At 41.4% G+C, this 22,842-nt stretch overlaps 1 protein-coding gene across 1 annotated transcript in view; it reads right to left on the reverse strand.

Annotated features, from left to right (window-relative positions):
• DENND4C (DENN domain containing 4C) overlaps positions 1-22,842 on the reverse strand; it is a 223,831-nt gene that overhangs the window by 117,613 nt on the left and 83,376 nt on the right. The window contains 3 exon segments of the mRNA XM_077475224.1: positions 5,797-5,966; positions 9,298-9,367; positions 12,516-12,768. Coding sequence (XP_077331350.1) covers positions 5,797-5,966; positions 9,298-9,367; positions 12,516-12,768 — 493 coding nt within the window.

The raw sequence follows: 22,842 nt of genomic DNA on the forward strand, positions 1-22,842 counted from the left end.
TTCACACAAAGTTGACGAGTGGTAAAACAGTGCAATTGTACCACCCCCATGCCTTCCTTCTTCCTTTAGCTGCCAACACACCCAGATTGGTTTGCAGTGCGAACTGTAAAATTTTGCAGGAATCGGATTGCAGAGGTGTGAATACCTCTGCGATCCGATTCCAATGCAGACCAAAAAAAGGGTCATACGCCATTTTGGTGTGAATGCGATGCAATTTCAGCCAGTTTGTACGGCTGAATTTGCATCACACAGACATTGCATATGATCTGCACAGGAATGCAGTGCGAATCACAAGCGTGAACCCAGCCTACAGCAAATAAATGCAAGAGTGTGAACTAGCTTTCCCAACTACACGTCAGTAGGCATTCCATTGCAATCTAGGCAATACTGTGACAAACAAGGCTCAGGACCAAAAAAAACAAAAAACTTATTTGGGCGGGGGTGTTAACAAGTACATACAGTAAGCCCTAAGGATTTGGTTTTTCGGTTCAAAGTTGTACACTTGCTGCTGATGCCATCCCATTTTTGCAGGCCAGGGTGACATCACATATCTCCTATAGACATGGAAGCCTGGTAATAGGACTTGTCATTGCCAACTACAACACTCTTGTGAGTGCTCCGTATAACCATTACAATGGGCTTGCTTAGTAAAATATGGGTACCACTAATCCACTTTTTGGTTACGGTATATAAAATTAGATTATTCATGTACTCCCAAAATGGTTGTCTCATATCAAACTTGTTACTGGTATCAATTAATTCTCCATTCTAAAATGTTTACTTTATAGTACAATACAGTATATGGTAAAAATCGAACACTCTCAGTGTTTAGTATATAATAAAAATCACCTACTCTGCTCTATTTATGGTTTGCAGAAACGTTTTTCTTGGAATTACGCACACTATAATGTGGTGACAATACTCAATAAAAACATTTGGTTTTCCCAAGGACTTTCCCTTCAGCTCTGTGCTGCTTTTTTAAAGACTTCCAAGAGACATTTGGTTACCACAGCTGGTATTTTAATGAACAGCTCATTCGCATCGGTTTTAAATACCTAAGATTTCCTAACATGATCTCTGCAATTATCGTTCAAAACCAAAATACCATGAACCAATAGGAGTCTCTCTTTTAGGAGAAACCAGGATAAAAACTTGTAGAGAGCCATAGTGACTTGTACATACTACTGCTCAGAGACTGCAAACACTGTCGCACCCTTTTTGTACAGCTCTTGCTGATCCTTTCAGCTGCTATCAGCTTTTGCTGTCCTTGCCAGATAACAGCTTCGCTTCCTCTCTTTCCATAGCAAAGCTCAATGTGCTCAGACCTCCTAGCAATGCAAAACAGTGATAATATACCACATTACATGCAGCCAACTAAAAACTTGGCAAGAAGGGTAAAAGCGTCCTGCAAAATCTACTCCTAAGAATGGGCTTGGGCGTGTTCGGATTGAACCCGCCAGGAAGCCGGCACTGCACACACTATGGTAATAACTCGGTGTGTTCACAGATCTAACATTCTAGTGGTCAATGTAAATGCAACCAGAGGAAGGAAAAGACGTCACACACCTGGAAACATAATGGAGTTAATATATGGGTAAGAAATGCGCAAATGACAAATAGGAGGATTTTCAATCCCAATACGAAACGCGTAGAGATGAGTCAGGCAGCAGCTCTAGATCGATTGGGGTATCTGTATGGTGCCTTCAGGTCCCGCATAGCTAAAGGTTTCATATGAAGTTTATACAGCACCATTCATGTTCATCATTTATGTCTTCTCTATCATTGTGGTACACGTTAGTGAGGTGTGAGTCTTTAAAAATCATGTGGGCAATTTTTTTTTTTCTGTTTTGTACATTGGCATTTCAAATCCGTTGTTTAAGCTGGCACCATGTCAGGTGCCCAGTTTTGTAATACAATTCTGCTGCAGAATACATGTTTTATTTTTCTAGATACACTTTTACCTGTAAAATTACTTTTCCTGGAGTACATCACAGAACACAGTCCATCTCCATATTCATAACGATAGGGTAATGTTGCCACCTTCAGATGGATACTTGCAAAGAAGTCAGGAAATGCCCGCCAATGCATAACACATTCCACCTAAGCAAAGCTTCGGTTTTGTAGCAAGCCAAGAAACAGTTAAAGGCAGAAGGTTTTTTAGCTTAATGCATTTCTATGCATTAAAATAAAAAAGCCTTCCGTGTGTAGCAGGCCCCCCCCCCCAGAACTCCTAATAATTAACTAATTTTTGTCCGAGTCCCTGGGTCATCCGGGACTCTTCCCCTCTGATTGGCTGAGACACAGCAACCGCGCCATTGAATCCCACAGCTGCCAAAGTCAGTTTTAACCAATCAGGGGAGAGGGGGGGGCAGGGCCCGAACGGCAGCTGTGTGTCTAAATGGACAAGAGCAGCGAAGAGGAACCCAAGAAGAGAAGGATTTGGACTACTCTGCAAAACCACTGCAACACAGCAGGCAAGTATAACATGTTATTTATATAAAAAAAAAAAAAAAAAACACACACACACACACACACAAAGAGTTGTGATATCCTGATAGGGATATCACAAAGCACTGAACATGGGGAGGGAACATGGCAACAATCAAACCCCCAATGACTGAACCAGAACAGGTTAGAACCTCACACAGAAGCCTGCAAAACTCACCAACCAGGTAGAGGCCTTACAAACTTGAGCTAAAGAGGCCAGATGTCCATTAGCCCAGGAAGCACCAACACTTCAGTTAGAATCAGCCATCACTGAAAACTGAATTTTGCCACCAGTGTTTTGTTTCCAACCTTTTTTTCAGTCACGGCACCCTTTAAAATTATTTTTAGGCTTGAGGCACCCCAGTCTAAAGTCTTGCTCACACATGAGGTGCAAGGGACAGTAAAATCACGTGGTTGAGCTTAATTTTTCCACGCGTTTAATTGCTCCCTCTTTAGTAGGGATGGGCGAACGGTTTGGCTCGAGCATAAGTTATGCGGTGTTCGGGGAAAATTCAAAACACTGTTAAAGTCTATGGGACATTAACATGAAAAATCAAAAGCGTTAATTTTAAAGGCTTATATGCCACTTATTGTCATAAAAAGTGTTTGGGGACCCGGGTCCTGCCCCAGGGGACACGTATCAATGAAGATTTGTTATTTAAAACGGCCGTTTTTCGGGAGCAGCGATTTTTATAATGCTTAAAGTGAAACAATAAAAGTGAAATATATTGAAATAAAAAACTGAGTGCGGTAATAAAATCAAAATGTGCTTCAACAAAGTATTAGTTTAAGGGTGTGCACACTCATCCAACCATATTCGTTTCGTTTTTTTTTTGTTTTTTACTCCCCGCCACCTAAAAGATTTTAGTTTGTTGTTCAACTGAGTTGTTCAGTTTATAGGTCACATTAAAGGTGGAAAAAGTTCTGAAATGATTTATCTTTGTCTCATTTTTTACATCACAGAAACCTGACATTTTAACAGGGGTGTGAAGACTTTTTATATCCACTTTAAAACAGCCGCTATCCATCAAGGCATTGACTCCATTTGACCTTTGAAGGTATGCGAAGGTATTTGCCACCAGTAGCAGCATACATTGCAAGGTGGGGCCTCCGTGGATTGGACTTGTCACTTGCCACAGATGCTTGATTGAATTGAGATCTTGAGAATCTGGAGGCCAAGTCAACACCTCAAACTATTCTATTCTTAAATCATTTTTGCAATGTGTCAGGGCGCATTATCCTGCCGAAAGAGGACAGTGTCATCAGGGAATATCGTTTCCACGAAGCGGTGTACTTGGTCAGCAACAATGTTTAGGTAGGTGGTACATGTCAAAGTAACATCCATATGAATGACAGGACCCAATGATTCCCAGCAGAACATTGGCCAGAGCATCACACTGCCTCCTCCGGCTTGAGTTTTCCCATACTGCATCCCGGTGCCATGAACCACTTACAAGGAATGAATAGCCTTGTCCCCTGACATCAGATACTTTGGACAGAAAGAAGGTAGCACAATCTTCTGAAAAGGATGGAACAAAGAGTCCACATTAGGTAAAAAGGATGGCTGAGGCATAAAAACCACCTTGTCATGGTGCAGCCTCAGAAAAATGTTTCTTACAGGTAAAAGCAGCCAATCTTGAAACTAAGAACTTAAATAATGGCAACCAGAAAAATAACCTTCTGTGTTAAAGGAATAACGGAATGTCCCGGATGGGTTTAAAAGCAGGTTTCTGCTATAGAGAAAAGTACTAAATTGAGGTCCAACGAGGTCCTAACCGGTAGGACAATATGAGTGACCCCTTTGTACAAAAGCACACAGCAAGGTATGTAAAGCAAAGGGGCGCTGAAAGAGAACCATCAAGGCAGAAATGTAACCTTTATGCATACTCAGCAAAACCCTGGTGAACTCCAAACTGGAGAAAAGCCAGAATACAGACTATGACATATTTACAAGGATGAATTCTCAGAGCCTCACACCAGATAAAACAAGACTTCCAAGTCCTGTGGTAAATATTTTGCCTTTCTAGCTTTCAGCAGGGTAGGTTTGATTAACCCAGATAAACCCATCTCTCAATCCTGGCTTCCATGGCTATCCTGTTAATTATAGCGACTGTAAAGAAGGATGGATGATCAGACCTTGTGACAAGAAGGTCGGTCGATTTGGAAAGGGCCATGGTTCTTCCACGACAAGTTCAGAATGTTTGGAGTAACACATTCTCATAGGCCAGTCCAGGACAATCAGAATCACCAGAATGCCCTCCACCTAAATCTTGCAAAGCAGACGATGTAGAATCTTTAATGAAGGAAAGGCATAAATTAAGGAAAACTAATCCAGCTTTGTCACCAGAACATCCACTGCAAATGCTCAAGGGTACCTGGTCCTTGAAATTAATCCAAAAATATATAAAAATGGAAACTGAAGAATCATGCCACTGCCAAGATGTCCAGATACAACTATATTCTAATAACAATGAGGGGAACAATCCAAAAACGAACCAATGCATTGGGGGGGGGGGTCCAAAAACACCCCCTGCATCAGAGTATGATCGAAGACAATGTGAACTAGAAGTGAACTGGACCTTTAATCTTATTTCTTCCATTGTGAATGCAAGCACAGGCCATGTAAGCAGGTGTTTTGACTGATAAAGAGTTTACTTGGCTTTCAGCCTGTTCCTAAACTCTGCTACAGCTGTGTAGTGCCCTGGGTCAGCTGTGGCCCTAACTGTAGACACGGTCAGCAGATAATGAACAAGTACAGAGAAACACAATATCAGTGTCCTGATCCTCAAGGAACAAGCACCCTGAAAAAGGACTACAGAACCCAGGAAGCTGCATAGTAACCTGTTCATGTGGGCAACAAGCAAAGAAGGACCAGTTTCCCCCTACCCCCAGACACGTATAGCACTCTGCCTGTCCACAAGGCAATATATCATTGCACAGGGTCACATACTGAAGAGCCTGTTGCTGAACAGTAACACTACAGGCTGTACCCTGCATGTGTCACATGCTCCGGGTACCATTCATCTAAGCAGACAGCCATAGGTATCAGACCTAGATAAGCCAGTCTCCTATTCGTGAATGGAAATCTTGAGGAAAAAACAGCTACAGAAGAATGCATAGTCATTACCATCACACCTAAGACACTAGCGAGAACTGAATTTATGCCTGGGTGGGGATTTCCTGTCTTTATTGACATTATCGAATCACCTGAAAGTGGCAGAAAAATCCTATTGTATTGAATGTGAAGATGCCATACTGTGTACTGGGATTTATTGTATCATAAAGACTAATGCAGTATTTAGCACTTACCTTATCAGCATTGGAGCCAGTGAGGACAAATGTGGAAAAGACCGGAAGTGGGTACTTGATTTTGGGAGCCCAGCATTCAATGGTTGCTCCCATTGGAAGACAGAAAAGAGGCACAGACTCAGGTAGTGGAAATGATTCATAATCTTCTTCTGGATATCGGAAGATCATATCTGCCAGCACAAAATGTAAAAAACCTGGTTAAGAAATGAATAAAAGTGTTTGATACCCAACATCTCATATTCTTTTATGAGAGCTCATCCATCTCAATGATTTTTTTTTTTTTTTTTTTTAACAAAGTGAGAGTTCACATGAACTTTAAACTCAACTCCAGAAAGATACACTTGGGGGGGGGGGGTATCATGAAACCAGTGGGCCCTAGGCATTAAAAAAAAAAAAAAAAAAAAAACAAATGCAGAAAAATTGGGCATGGTTTTAATTGTGCTAAATATTTGGAGTGGCTTACAGGGGGTGTGGTAAAGAGTCTAAGATGACTTACATTGCAGAATGTGTTCAGTTTAAATAGGTAATGTACAGTGCAGTACAGTTCATTCCTGCTGTTATTGTGAACCTGGGCTTATTAAGAGTTTGTCCACACATTGTGTGTGGGAATAGGGCTCTTAGGAGATGTAGTTCTGGAGCTGGATGTGTACACTAATAACAAAGGACAGTCCAGCAGCTGCCAAAGCAAGAATTTTGCAAGTTTGATGAGGAGTTTACAGGAGGTTAAAAAAAAGCTGTTTGCCGTTTCTCACTAAAGGAACTGGGTAAAAGATTAAATGAATTTGGTGACATTAATCAGAGAAGGAATGCTAGGGAAAATTTTGGGTAATGACTAGACATACACTTTAACTATGGAAAGAAACAGTCTGAAAATTAAACAGGCCATGTTGTTGAAGGCACTGGTTTTAGACCAGGCCTCGGCAAATTGCGGCCCCAGGGCCACATCCAGCCCTTGTTGCCTCCACTCTCAGCGTACCTCTCTGAGCCTGTCAGCTTCCTCACTATGGAAGCCGACAGGCTTAGAGAGGCACACTGTCAGATTTCTCTATGAAGAGCTGTAAGAACTGGGAGGAGAGAGTCTGAGGAGCTGGTCGGTACAGCAGGGAGGCTCAGTTCTGGTTGGTTCCCTGCATAGGAGCTGTCCCGATGCAGTCTCGCCACTCAGCCAAGTTCTTCCTGTATTAGTGCCAAATGCTGAAAACCCAGAAGCCGTGCACCTGTTCTTCACTCCAGGCCAGGATCTGCAGAAATCCCCACGTTACCGATCTAATGCTCTCTCTTTCCAGTCACAGTGCTGCTCAGAGGGCATTTGACAGGCAGTGAGGAGGGGGTGTTATATTGCCTCATCACTGCCCGATTATACCCTATAATATTCTGCACTACCATGCTGCAATTGGGTGCATTGTACGTGCTTGCGGCACAGCCCAATTGAACTCAAAGGGGTGAGTATGCAGAATTGTGAAGTAGATGAACAGGGCCATTCAAATGCTGCGGCTGCGGCTGCAGCATTTTTAACTTGGGCTGCAGAGTTTGACAGGTGGTGCTGCTTGTCAACTCTGCAGCCCAAGTTAAAAATGCTGCAGCCGCAGCATGTAAACAGCCCTGTCCAGCTGTCATTTCACAATTTGTGTGGGAGCGTTCAGGGGACCGCCCATCTAAAAAAAGACCTATTTCATGAGCAGTGGTATCAATTAATCTTCATGCCAGATGTTTGTTTTCTGTATGTTTACGTACGGACTTTCTCAGGTGCAAAATTGATATTGCAGAATTAAATTCGGCCCTGCATAATGCCAGTTTCTCATGTGGCCCCCTTGGCAAAAGTACATTTCCCATCCCATTTTAGATTTCAGAAGAATTGACAAGGGCTACATTGTGTCAAATCCAGTCACAATATGATACAATATGTCTACAGACTGAATAATATTGCTCAATACCTTTGTTTGCCAATAAGCATGGCATACATATTTTCTGGGAAGGAGAAATGTTAAAAAAAAAAAAATTAGGACACCATAAATATCTTGATTCTTACATCGCCTGCAGTTGTTTAAAAAATAAAATAATAATAATAATTTAGGAGACACGAGCAGTTAGCCCAGCAGCTATACATCAGCTATTGCGTCTCCCTGTGACTGCACTGTATCCCATTTTTTCCCTTATCAAAGTTGTTTCCCTTCAAGTTCCTGCATTTCTAAATGCTTCATTTCACCGAGTAAATATAGCCCTATGGTCTGTGGTTTTCAATACCCTTTAACCATATACCAGGATGAAATACAGAACTGTCCACAAAAGTATCTGCAGCCTTATAACCTTAAAAAATACATTTTAAAAGTAAACAGATGTAGCTAAAGCAGGGTGAAAAGATCTCCTGTAAAAGATGTATATGGTCTTGTACTTCAAGTTCCATTCACCAAATTAAATCAAAGGAGAAACACCAACACGGTTTATTTTAAAAGAACAATGTGGTTGGGAAAAGTGCAGTAGCCAATCAGGTTTCAAGTTAAGGGCCGTACACTAGGGCAGTATCAGATACTCCGCCGTGTCTACTGCAGCCAATCTGTCTTCTGTCAAAAAGGCAGGACCGAAAAAGGTCTGCCAATTGGCATCCAATCAGCTAACCAGTGTGTGCGTGGGGGGGGGGGGGGGGGCTCCCCCTGTCAGAACACAATAGCTCAGAGGGGGAGATCGCTGTACTAACATTGTATAGTTAGTACAGTGGCTCCTCCTGAGCTCTTCCTGTTTTTTTATTCAGCTGCTGGGTTGAATGAATAAAATAGAAAAAAAAATGGTGCGTACCAGGCTTTAGTGCAGTTGGCACATGTCACAGATTTTCCACTATGGACGCACTTTGAACATTTACACTGGTCTTTTTAGATGGCCATGCACACCTCAATTTTACTATCCAATCAATGTGCAACTCGACTAAAATTATTAAAAGCTCAAACAATCCACAACTTCCCTTCTGATGCGATTTAGACTCGATTTCAATCAGGTTTGATCAAACTGAGTCAAAAGAATGAATACATTTATGTAAGGAATATAATCATATTTCGATTGATCAGATCATAAGATTACATGTCGGAAACAAATGCGATTGATAAGATGCAATTGTAATTTACGATCACAGGTTAACTATCCAAATCTACTTCCCCAGCGTGGCATGTTAAATGGGTTGTTGACTACAGGTTGATTACTCCCATTGGTAGAGACCGATTGGAAAATAATTTATTGAAGCATGTATGGCCAACCATTAGCCTTACAAGAAAATTAGTAATTTTGAGTTTTTGGATTACTGTACAGCTACAATCGATTGTATTCCCAGTTCCCTCATTTACTGTATTCTTTTTCCTTTTTTTGCTTCTTAAAGCACACAGCTGAAAAGAGTTGCTGAGCTCCATGTAACATGCATACAGCTTTACTCCTAATCATCATTTACAAAGGTAAAACAAAATGCTCAAAAAAATATCTTAGTTCATAGACATTTCAAATTGATGTTATACTAACCAGCCTTATAAGCAATAGAGTTTGAAGCAGGAACAGACTTCTTATAGCACAGGAATACATTGGATCCCCACTAAAAAGGGAAAGGATAAAAACACATTTAGGATTGTGCTACAATAAAAGCACACTTATTTGTCCAAAACAGTTGTAGTAGAGCATTATCAATGTACATATGCAAGACAAGTGAACACAAACTGAGCTACCAAGAGATGCTTGGCTAGCGTTAACTGATCAAGGTACCAATAAGCACCATTCAACATTTATACTTGTTGTGAATAAAGGGAGCCGGGAAACAGAACCCATCTGTGATTATCAAAAGCGGCCTTTCAATCTTTTCAACGCCGAGCAAGCCTTGAATTTATTTTTCAGGAAAACCCTTCTAAGAGAGATTCTATGTACAGTTCACCATCTATTTAATTCACCGGTTTTGGAAAAAAAAACGTTTTTTTTCGTTTTTGTTTTTCTAACACCACCAGCTGTATACAAAATTATTCTTAATTATAATAATAATCTTGAAATATAAAGTTATGATTAAAAAGAAATGCAGTGAAAACTGTGGAGTCCTGTAATAATCATACGTGTACATTTTACCCCTTACACAAATAGTCAATGGAAAATCTCTCATTTGGTATTGGTGGTCAGTTAAGATCTGGCCTCTTGCAGTCAATGTAGGTGGGGGATCATTACACTGCTCAAGGAGCCCCTAGAATCTTCAGGATAAAAACATAGCTGAGAAAGGCTGATTTAATACAACCAGATTCTCTCCAACTCTCTTTTTAACGGATTGGATCTTACGAGAAGCACAGTTTTAAATTTCAGATACCTTTATGAATGAGGCCCACAGTAAATAAATTACAGAAGCACACATAATAAGTGAATACATGAAAATATTTGTGATTATTAGTATAGACACACCTATATGATACTGACCACATCATACGCTCTTCTGCCTTTACTGGTGAAAACTGCCATCCTCTGATGCTATGCATCACCCTCATCAAGTTCCAATTTGCAGTAAAATTTAGAAACCAATCTTTTAGTAACTAAACTAGACAAAAGGTTTAATTTAACTTTCTTTTTTCTTGCAATCTGAACTCTATGTACCCTAGATAACGCGAGAATGGACTAGATCCTCTGTCAGCTTTTATTGATGCCTGTGTCTCCACTGGTAGAGATTTTCCATCACTATATGTACATTGACAAGAGATCACTGTGCTTGACAAGTGATGGAAAATCTCTGAACTAAAACAGCAAAAGATAAATGAATTAAAATATCTAAAGGGTTTTGTTTATGCATCCATATCATCTTATACTGCCTATTCTGTAGACCTATATATCTTGTGTCACAAGGTACGAAAATTCAGTCAGAACTCTCCAATAATGTCACAATCCACGATAAACAGCTGACAGAAGTTTTAACTCTTCCCCACGCTCTCTCGGCCTATAATAGCAAAAAATAAAAATAAAAATTTAAACTGCAGTCAGGCTTAAACTACACACGGGGCAGGCTCCTTTGGATGTTAACATACATACATTCCCCTGCGCTCGCAGTGGTTAACGCAGAAGTACACAGTGCAAAATCCCTGCTTAGCACCAAAAGTCTTGCTGCCCTCTCGGGACAAACATTTAAGTAAACGCATGTCATAGCAAGTGTGATCGACTGCCTGAAGGTCTAATCAAGTCCATCAGTACTGTCGGAAGACCAGGAGGTGTCTGAAAATGGCAGACGGGTTTCAAGGGCGAATCGTCTTCATCAGAGCCAAGGTAGTGAATGACCCACTGACATTCCCACTATTCATATATACACACCCAGCTGCAATGTTGCTGCCCCCCACAAGCTATTGGGAGGTGTGGTGTCTAACATATACAATAAATGCAGGTGGTTTGCACACAAAATACTTGAAAGGTAGAAAACCATAAATAAATAGATACAATCTCATACAAATGCATAACCATGATAAAAAGAGATATATATATAAATATACACACAAAAAAAAAAAAAAACATTATATATATATATATATATATATATATATATATATATATATATATATATACATACATACATACATACATACACACACACATACATACACACACACACACCATGTAAAAATTGTTATATAAAAAACACAGCTCATTGTGGTAAGGGGAAGTTGCCAGCATAAATGCCATACCTAAAGCATAGCCTCCCGTGTTTTTGGGTTCAGATATGATGGGCGTGCATTCCACACATGCCATGTTCACATTATAGGCACCAATGCTGACATATAATCACAACATAGGTTGGACTTGATGGACTTGTGTCTTTATTCAACCTCACCTACTATGTAAGTATGGGAACCTGCAGCCCTTTCAAACAAGTATACAAAACAGACCAACAGAATCATACCCCCATATGGAATAAAGCTTCAGGTATGGCACAGCTGGGTGTGTATATATGAATAATGGATGTGTCAGTGGGCCATTTACTACCTTGGTTCCGATGAAGAGGGTTCGCCCTTGAAAATGCATCAGCCATTTTCGGATGCCTCCTGGTCTTTTGACATTATGAATGGACTTAATTAGACCTTCAGGCAGTCAATCCCACTTGCTATGACATTAACTTATTTTATGTTTGTGAGTATATTTATCTCTGTTTTTATCTTGGAATATATTTTATCTCAGTAATGCTCTAGGGCGGGGTGCCCTTTTCTTTTTTTCAGGCTTCATTGGAGTCTAGCTGCTCAGCAGGGAATCAGTCCACTGAACCCCAGTGAGCAGGCAAATAGCTGGTCCTTTCTGTTCTGCTAACGCAGAGCAGACACAGCCCGCTCTCCTCTATGGGCAGTCGGATGTAAATGAACTGTCTGTCCTTTTACAGCGACTGCCACATGCCCGTTGATACCTGCCGCTCCATAGAAGAGACTCGAGGGTCCAATCAGGTCTGCCTGAAAAACTGACAGGCGGACCCCATAGGTCCACTAGTGTAAAAGGGGTATAACAATCCCCAGCTATACATGTCCTATCAGAACTTGTGTTTAAATAGAATGTATGTCCATACTGAATAAGGCTGCTACTTATTGGGCTCAGCCTTTCAATCAAAAGAGGGCTGATTTTTACCATCAAAGTGCAAAAATAAGTGAAAAACATGAAGTGATAGTAAATGAACCTAAAACGTGAAACAAGCTTTTACATGGAACAGTTCTCATTCAAGTGCTTTTTCCTTTGTTTCTTCTTACCACACCACAGTTGAGGTTTTTGTCCACCTTACAGAAAGTGTGAGGTGGGATCTCCCCTTTGTTGGTGATGATCACGCAGATGTCAGTGACTGCAAGAGAGTTCTGAGTACGGTCAAGAGCTGCGCGGCGATAAGTGACGAATATTCTTGATGACGTAGCCGAGCTATTGTTTACATTAGCACAGCGCCCATATGGAGTTGCTTGGATTGTCTCGCAGCCCGACATAAGACGCTCCTTTCCTTCATACAGTACTCTAAAAAAATAAGAATAAAAAAAATTAAAAAATTAAGAGATGGGAAAAGGATATACATTTTTATAGGTAAAGCATGTAAAAATGGGTCAGGAATCAAGAGTAAAATGTTTCTATTACTCATTCTTGAATATTTTTCACACATGAAATATGACAGGGGTGGACCGGTGATGAATACAAGACTGACCCTATTAAACACTGGAAAGAGCTAGAAATCTTTACCAAGCCAGGAAATATGTTCTACGATAAGACAGGATAAAACCTCATGTACACAGGGCATTTGCCCAGATCTCCTAGACATCTTTCCTCCTGACAGCAACGTTTTGGGAGAAAAAACTCTTGACACTTCTAAACTTGTGTAAGGTGCTTAGGAACATCAAGCACTTGGGCGTTTATTTTGGCCATTAAAATGAATACTCAAGCACTAAACGTGCCAAGCATCCTTGTGCACTAGTATGCATTTACACACGTCCAGCGGTTTTTCTACCTCTGAGTGTGTGTGTGCATGGACAGATAGGCTAACATGTTAGGGAGTTTAGATAAATAAAAAATAAAATGCCAGACACCCCTAGGAGCAGGGCCGGATTAACATAGGGGCTATTGGAGCTGCAGCTCCAGGCCCCTTTCTCAAGATAGGCCCATTTGCCCCAAAAAAAAAAAAAGATAGACTTCGAAGATTGTAGCTCGGCGGTGAGGTGTCACAGAGACCCCAAATTTGGGGGGTAGGTAGCTAAAAACCCACGCCAGCACTGGTTAAAATATGGGGTGGCTATTCTCTATGGTTCCGGAGATACGGGACTCCTTGCACAGCCTGTCAGAAGCTACATACAGAGTGGCAGTATAAATACAAGCTGGAACACTCTGCAGCAGACGGAGAGGAGGACCTCACAGAGCTTATAATAATTATTTGTATATTACTTATGATAATTAACCCCTTGTCACCCAGGCCCATTCGGAGACTTCTCTCCTACATGTAAAAATCATCATTTTTTTATGCTAGAAATTTTTATTTTTATTATTATTTTTAATTTTTCAGACTTTTTTTTGGAAAGAAACTGTTTCATTCATAAAAAAACACTAAAGTTAAATTGGAAAAGCACGATTTTTTGTTGTGTACTAAGCGATGCTTTACATTTTTTTACAGGTTACATGTTTAGAGTTACAGAGGAGGTCTAGTGCTAGAATTATTGCTCTCGTTGTAACAATTGTGGCGTATGTAACCTGTGTGTATCTGGCTCTGATACTAACCAATGCCTACCCAGGGACTGACTAGTATCTCTCCCCAGCCTGTCCCCACACACCCTCTCACCTGCTGACCTGTGAATGGGGCAATCACTCCCGCAGTGTTATTGTGTTCTGCCAGTGAATACAATGATTAGTGTTGCTAACTATAGCTGGCAGCACTGATTGTTTTGGGGAAAACCTGACAGGCTGGTTGGACTCAAGTCGGTTAATAGGTTGACTTGTGTAAAACCAGCTAGCCTATACATAGATCAACTATGGCTGGTCTCTGCTTAATTGGTGTAATTTCAACCCATGTATGGCCCGCTTAACCACTACACAGTTCCTAAACATCCTTCCACAAACCTTTACATTTTTCCTTCCCAGATTACTTCATCCTCCTCTCCTATACATAGTGCCCACTGTCATACTCTCCACACTTCTCTCCTATACATAGTGCTCACTGTCATACTCTCCACACTTCTCTCCTATACATAACGCCCGCTGTAATATCCTACACACTCCTCTCCTGTACATACTACTGTCATACCCTCCACACTTCTCTCCTATACATAACGCCCCCTGTCATACTCTCCACACTTCTCTCCTATACATAGTGCCCACTGTCATACTCTCCACACTTCTCTCCTATACATAACGCCCGCTGTAATATCCTACACACTCCTCTCCTGTACATGGTTCCCGCTGTCATACACTTCTCTCCTGTACATAGTGTCCACTGTCGTACCCTCCACACTCCTCTCCTATACATAGTGCCCACCGTCATACCCTCCACATGCCTCTCCTGTACATACTACTGACTGTCATACCCTCCACACTCCTCTCCTATATATAGTGCCCACTGTCATACCTCCAACACTTCTCTCCTATACATAGTGCCCACTGTCATACCCTCCACACTCCTCTCCTGTACATACTACTCACTGTCATACCCTCCATACTCCTCTCCTATACATATTTCCCACCGTCATACCCTCCCTCCACACTCCTCTCCTGTAATTACTGCTTACTGTCCTACTCTCCACACTTCTCTCCTGTACATATTGCTCACTCTCATACCCTCCACACTCTTCTCTTATACATAGTGCCCAATGTCATACCCTCTACACTCCTCTGCTGTGCATACTGCCCACTGTCATACCCTTCACACTCCTCTCCTGTACATAGTGCCTTCTGCCATAACCTCTGCAGTCCTCTCGTGTACATAGTGCCCACTGTTAGACCCTCCACATTCCTCTGCCTCGCCTGCACATACTTCCCACTTTTATACCATCCATACTCCTCTCCTATGCCTCTTACCCACAAAAAATGTTCTTTAAAATTATACACAATTATACATGCTCATGTGCATCCCCTTTTCTCTCTCTCTCATCCTCCCTCTCTCTCTTTAATTGAATTTGTTATAACAAAAAATAGTTTGCATTTTTATTTATTGTTTATAAAAGGCCCCACCAAAATCCTCAGCACCAGGCCCATGATGTTCTTAATCTGGCCCTGCCTAGGAGAAGCGTTAAAAATGTCCAGTGTGCATGAGGTCTTTTTATCTTTTTATTTCGGTGCACTGGCATACTAAGACTTTCTATTGTAAGCATAGACTAAAATCATTTGCCCTGCCAAAAAATAAAATAAAGTCTTTTAAAATTTGCACAAAGTTGCCAATGACAATAAGTGTGATATATGTGGTACAGTGAACCATACCTTTTTCTAAAATTCACTAAACTTAAAGCGGGAGTCCACCGGGACTCTGCGTTTTTTTTTTTTTTTTTTTTAAAAGCCAGCAGCTACAAATACTGCAGCTGCTGACTTTTAAAATAGTGACACTTACCTGTCCAGCGCGCCCGCGATGTCGGCACCCGAAGCCGATCTCTAGATCGACACTCGAGTGCTGCCGCCGCCATCTTGGGTATGGGAATCAGGAAATGGAGCCTTTCGGCTTCATTTCCCGGTTCCCTACTGCGCATGCGCGAGCCGCGCTGCACAATGAGGACGGTCCCCGCTGCCTCTGGGATCTGTGTGTTTCCCAGCAGGCAGCGGGGCACTTGCGGGAAGGGGCGGGCACTTGCGGAAAGGGGCGTAAGTTACGCCCCTTTCCGCAGAGAGCTATCCCGGAAGTGGGTGCAGTTACCTGGATTTTCCAGGTAACTGCATCCCCCTCCCCCCTGAAAGGTGCCAATTGTGGCACCGGAGGGGGGGGGAGGGTTCCGATGAGCGGAAGGTCCACTTTAGGGTGGACCTCCGCTTTAAGATAACGAAGAGAGCCAAACAGATTTTAGTCCAGATCAGTCAGTTCTACAAAACATACCATTAAATATTTAATAGCTCAGCCACGTTTATTTACAAATATAAGATTATGAGATGAAGAGGCCCCAGTAATAATTAAAAGTGTCAAAAAGAAAATACATAAAAATGGGCCCTCCTAACCCACTTACCTTGAATTGAAATGTAACTGTACGGTTTTCATTTATATTGTAACACACTGCACAAAATATTGGTGCTTTATAAATCCTGTATAATAATTATAATTTACATGACTTGGCTTTACTATAGGCTTATAGAAATGAAGAGTGCCTGCAGTGTATTATACAGCCATTGTGATTTGTCCTTGCTTGTATTTGCTGACAGTTTAGTATCATTTCCCTGGGTCTCAGTACAGTAACAATTTGCTTACAGTGTTTGGTTCCTTGGTTTAAAAGTTTAACCCCCATTTCCGATTGCATAACACAAAAATGTGTAATCCATGAAATCCTCTGTGCCACATAAATGTGTTCTGTGTTTGTGCTGGAGGTGCGCTCACTTGCGAGCTCCCAACACAGGGACTGGGCTGTTGGTGACAGCTTCAGGCCTCATACTAACCATCAGGACTCAGGGAAAAAAGCACCCGATCACATGATCACCGTGATAGCCTCCATTTGGCTATCACAGTGATCATTTACCTTGTAGCACGGCTCGATGTTGTTGTCCCTCATGTTGCTGTGAAGAGGAGAAGCAACAAAGAAATATATACAGAAGTCCAAAAAAAAAATCTGTTGGATAAAAATAACAAATAATCTGTTTATGGGGGGAATAAAACATAAAAAGATAAAATAGTTCAAGACTTGATCTAGTTTAGGGAGTGTTAGGGGGCAATGTGTCAGCTAGTGATAATGCAAATTAGTTCCAGTAAGTGGCAGTAGTGGCAGTGTGGCAGCATGTTTTTGGCAAGAAAAGGGTTTTATATTTAGTGTCAGCGCAAGTCCACGAATAAAGGGGAAAAAAAAATGCAGACTATTGTTTAGAAATCAAAAAGGAGATTTCCAGACAGCCACACTCTTGAGCGATCCTCTTTGTTGTAAAAAAACAAAAACAAAAAAAAATCCAAAAAGGCAGAGATGCATACCGTGGGGGACAGAAAGGTTGACACATTTTAAGCGCTCAGTACTATTGTTTCTTGGCCCTACTTTTGGTACAAAGGACAATGCAATTGACAGGGAGTAGAAGAATGTATTTTGCAAGGGGGTTTTTTTGTGGTGGGTCATAGGACCAGCATGAAAATATCAGACAAAAATGAAAATAAATATATTTGATTTTTTTTTTACTATTTTGGGCCAGTTTTCTTTTGATAATTAAACAAAATCAGGAGATATTTGTTAGTATTTACCACCAAATGAAAGCCCAATCTGTCCTGATGAAAAATAAAATAAAATAAATAAAAATAAAAGTATAAATTCACTGGGATACACCAAGTAGTTCTGATGAAATATACAGTTAGGCATCTTTCACACCAGCAGACCGAACAGGTCCATCCGTTTCTCAGGTGGTCCCGACCGGACCACCCACTGTTCCCTATAGGAAGGCAGATGTCAGCTGTCACTGGCCGGCATGCGATACATTCGCCATTCCTCCCTTTCCAGCCGCCCGCCCCATAGAGAACATCGGGCTGTGTTCGTGTCCGCTCTGTATAGTGGAGCAGACATGGACCTGTCATGCGCCTGCTCAGTAGGGATCAGTTGACAGATGCCGCATTGAGCAGGTGGATCTACTGAGATGGATTTCGTCCTGTGTGAAAGGGGCTTCATACTAACACAAAATTGGGTCTAGGCATTAACGTTTGTTTTGATAATGGTCATGAAGGGGTTAAGAACCCATTTTCTATGGACACAAAGAAAAGCAAAATCCTCAGCTCATTTTGCAAGCATAAAACCAGTTTTAGGAGACACTATGGGATTGACAATCTTTTCATTCACAGATACAATAAACCTCCTAATTTTATACTGTCACAAAAACCAAGACCATCCACTGACATGTCTGCTGGGGAAAATTATGTAGATGTAATAAACTTGGCCTAAACAAATAATGACTATGCAGAGCACTAACCAGAAGAATTGCCAGCTAAGCATCCATGAGCTCTGGACTGCACCACAAAAGACGTCATCGTACAATTTTCAAAAAAGCAAATCATTTTCAGACTTATTTTTTTTGTCTTAAAAAAAAAAATCAGCTTTTTTCACTGGAAATTAGTCACTCTAATCCAAACACTTTGAATTTGCTGTAACAGCCACTGCAATGGTTCCAATAGAAGCAGGACAACGATTTGTGGTGCATGTACAAACTGACAATATTTAGACACTGAAGCTCATACCTGGGTGTTGGAAGGAAGAGGCTTTTTCCCCAAAGCAACACAGAAATAAATAAAAACATTTTAGAGTAGGCGACAGGTAAAAACCCTTGTTTTATCACCAGAGTACACATGTGAAGGGTCATCTCATCGAGCCCCAGGTAGTAGTTAAAAAAAAAAAAAAGACAAAACCCCCCAAAAAAACGCTTTTGGCTTGACAAACTTTATTTGCCTCCTTCTTTCTGGTCCCTACTATGTAAATAGGTTTTAGAACAATTCCCAAATCGGCTGGCATGGCAACAGTAGTATGGGTGGCCAAAAAGACATGATGTTTTATATCTGAGAATCGCTTTTAATTAATTTTAACTGCTTACAGCAGTGGTCTCCAAATTTGCTTGCTTTTGACCAGCCCTTGAGGCATTATTTCTGCCACTGACACCAACAGTGGGGCACTATTCCTTCCACTGATACCAACAACGGGGAATTCCTAAGTGGAGCTCTTAAAAGTCCAACTAGGCTTTTGGCTTACACAATTGGTTTTACACTCTCAGGAATGCTGTGCGGGAAACTGACACTGCATTCAAAACGCACTGGGTGTGCGATCTTCTGCAGGTATCAATATAATACGTATAAGGACACCTCAAAATGCAGATTGCATACAAAGTGTGTTTGCCTACACCAGATGACATGGTACCACAGTAGTAGTGCATGAGCTACTTATGGTACGATAAAGTGCGATTTCAGCCTATTCAAAGGAGTTGCATGTTTCTTTGCCATTCAGGTGTGAAACAGCCCGAATAGCTATAGGTAAGTGCAGCCTGTCAAGTAGGACCTTAAAGCTCGACTTAAAACCAAGCAAGGTTTGGTCAGCTGGACTTAAAAGATTCACCCTTTAAAAAAAAAAATGTATTTATTATTTCAGTTACTTATATAGCGCCATCAATTTACGTAGCACTTTACATATAAATTGTACATTCACATCAGTCCCTACCCTCAAATACATGCATTTTTTTTGCAGGTAAAATAAATGTGCATTTACGATTTTTTTTTTTTAGGAGCTTTGAAAGCATTGCACCAGCAAATCGCTGGTATCATGCAGGACTTCTGCAGACTGTTAGTGTAAGCTGTATGGCCGTCCATCATACAAGTAGGCAGTTTTACGCGGACAGGAAGAATTAATGGACTACCACAGCGCTCAACAGCACAGAACTACAAATCAACAGCTGCAAAGTTTGACAGGACTTGTAGTTCATTCCTTCACAAAATGGCCCCACATGGCCGCGCTCTTTTCAAAAAGTGACATCTTGCATGGGGAACTTCTCCCTGTACTGATGTCACACAGAGGCAGCAGATTCCAAAGCGGCTGCAGGAGCATATTCCATGTTCCACCCTAAAAACAAGTATAACATGTTCCCTAAGGGGAACTTATCCGTTAAGCAGAAAAAAAGAGCAAATAAGAATATGCCCCAGAGAATGATTTCCATGTTAAGTGTTTGGTTGAGCAAGATGTTATATAACAATAGCTGTAGATCAGGGTTTCTCAACCTTTTTCAGTCAAGGAACCCTTTAAAAATTATGGAAAGTTTCAAGGCACCTCATTGTAAAATGTAAAAACTATTTAATGTTTCACATAATGCAGAAACATCCGCAAGTCCAAGTAGGACACCCAACGTTAGAGGATTTTTTTTTCTTCGAAAGCAAACACACTTTTGCAAACTGGTACGGACTTGTTTTCCAATGTTTCTCCATCACTCAGCTAATGTGACCCCGCCACTGATGAAGAGGGGCAGGAGAGTGTCAAACAAGGCGATTGACATCCTTATCAGCTGATGACGCCATTGGTCATCAGGATGCCAGCAGCTAGAAGGTTGTAATGGTGCACAATGAAAACCTGTGACTTGTGTAACTAAAAAGGCAGCCTTCATTCACACGACGGTATGTAAACAGTTTTTGGGTCATTTTTAGGTATTTTGCCAAGGCACCCCTGAAGAAACCTCAAGACACCCTGGTTGAAAAAGGCTGCTATAGATTACCAAGTGTTGCTATTGTACACAGATCTTTTTACTTAAAGTGGTGTTGCCACCAAAAAATTAAAAGTAATTAAAATTCATAAAAAAAATAAATAAAGAAATAATTGGCAAAAAAAAAATTTTTTACTCACCTCTAAATACCGGTTGCTAGGGGGTCCCTTGTAATCTGCCTTCCTCATTGCCCAGGCTGGTGACATCACTTCCCCTCGCGCCGCACATTCACCTGGGACCTGTCATGTGTCCCAGGTGACTGTACGGCGTATCACGGCGCCCTGCGCCGCTCACGCATGCGCAGTGGATGCCCGGCTGTGAAGCCACAGCCGGGTGCCCACAGTATGCATGGCGGCGCCGCGAGCGGAGCGGGGAGCGAGGGGGGGGCTTCGTTCCCCCGCATCGCTGGACCCTGGGGCAGATAAGTGTCCGATTATTAAAAGCCAGCAGCTGCAGTATTTGTAGCTGCTGACTTTTAATTTTTTTTTTTTAGGGGGTACCCCACTTTAAAGTGGAAGTAAACCCATCAATTTAACAGTTTCAAAAAACAGTTACATTCTCGGCATGCCGGGAATGCTAACTGCACATTGTTTGTGCTCTCAGTCAAACTATCAAACCATCCATGCTCTCAATCAAACTATCAAACCATCCAATGGCTGGTGTCATAACTGATCACATGTGCAGCTCCATGGCAATTGAAGATTAAACAAGGTCAAAAATGGCAGCTTTCGTGGCTGAAAAGGATAGGAGGGTTTACTTCCACTTTAAATTTCTCTTAAATCATCATTAGCAGTTCATGTCACTCTGCTGCTAAAACCCAAAACCAAGCTTCAGTTTCTCCCAGGTATTTTTTTAGAAGTCTGTAAATATTCGATGGCAGTAACACACATTGTATATCTGGGGTTGGCAACCCGTCAATAAGTATATCACAGCTTTGCCAATCCTTCCCCTCTGCCTCCATTACTCACACTTTCACTGCAGAGCAGAGGGCAGGAGGCAGCACAGTACTGGATAGAGGGAGGGGGAGGAGCAGGAGCACACCCCCCCCCCAGTACTGTTTGTGGAGGGAGCAAAGGACGCTCTTGGAAGGGGGCTGTAAACACAGAGGACATTACTGTGGGGGGCAAAGGAAACTGCTATGGGGTCAGAGGACAGTACTGTGGGGGAGGGCGCTAGAGGACACAATTTCAGAACAAATTGAATGTACTATGTTCCATTTATATCAGATAAACATGCAAGGCCCAAGACCAACTTAGTACTTTATACATCAACTATGAGCTCTAAATTGCACATTTCAGAGAGATACATACAATACTAACAATCACCTGGGCTGACTGTGCTATTAAGCCACCAAAGCTAATCATGAAATTATACGGTACAGTTGTCTCCAGGGTCAGGTGCTCTTAAAACATCACAAATGGGTTGGATGACTTGGCAGAATACCAGTACTTATCCAAGGCCAATGCTGGGTTTCCAGGAAACCTAAGTCAAAGGGTCTACACACAGCAGGTGCACACTTAATTACACAAGGTCTGGACACGTATGAAAGGGAGAGCGGAAAGGTGAGACCAACAAAGGCTTATATCCATCCTTTCTAAAGATGAGCTCAAACAGCATTTTGTAATGAGGTTAGTGGAAAAAACAGCAAATATGCTGCTGACTTTCTCTAATTGGCATGAAGCTTTGGAAAAAAGCAAAAGCAGGATATAACATCTGCCTAATGCACATATGCATGGTGGACAGCAGAAACATGAAAAAAGAAAAAAAAAAAGTTATTAAAAAAAAAACGTAATTAAAGCAAATGTAAAGCTAAAATGTGTTTTTGTAGGTTTAGTTAGAGTAGGGAAAGACCAGAAACCTTGTCAAGTGTTTATTGTTGTCTGTGTCCTTGCATAGTAGATTCACCCTCCTCTATGTATCCGGATGACTTGCTACCAAGATGGAAAGTGATGGAAAAATGTTACAGTTGTCACCAAAACAAGAGTTGGGGGCAACATGTTTTGGCAAAAACACCAAGGACTCATTTACATTTGTGGCAGCTCTTTGCGGTCCCTCTGAAAAATGATCCACATTTAAATTTTTTTTCAGGGAGCAGTAGACAGGTGCCTGGGAGACAAATACGTCACCTTCTCAGTACCTGCTTTAATCCTTAAAATCCTGCCCCACCACACAGTTGCAGCACAGCCCTATATTCACTTGAATGGGTCACATTCAGCAGTC

Source organism: Lithobates pipiens, unplaced genomic scaffold, assembly GCF_037356315.1.
Source record: "Lithobates pipiens isolate NorthernLeopardFrog02 unplaced genomic scaffold, aLitPip1_a1.2 Scaffold_13, whole genome shotgun sequence".
In the NCBI taxonomy this organism is placed as follows: Eukaryota; Metazoa; Chordata; class Amphibia; order Anura; family Ranidae; genus Lithobates; species Lithobates pipiens.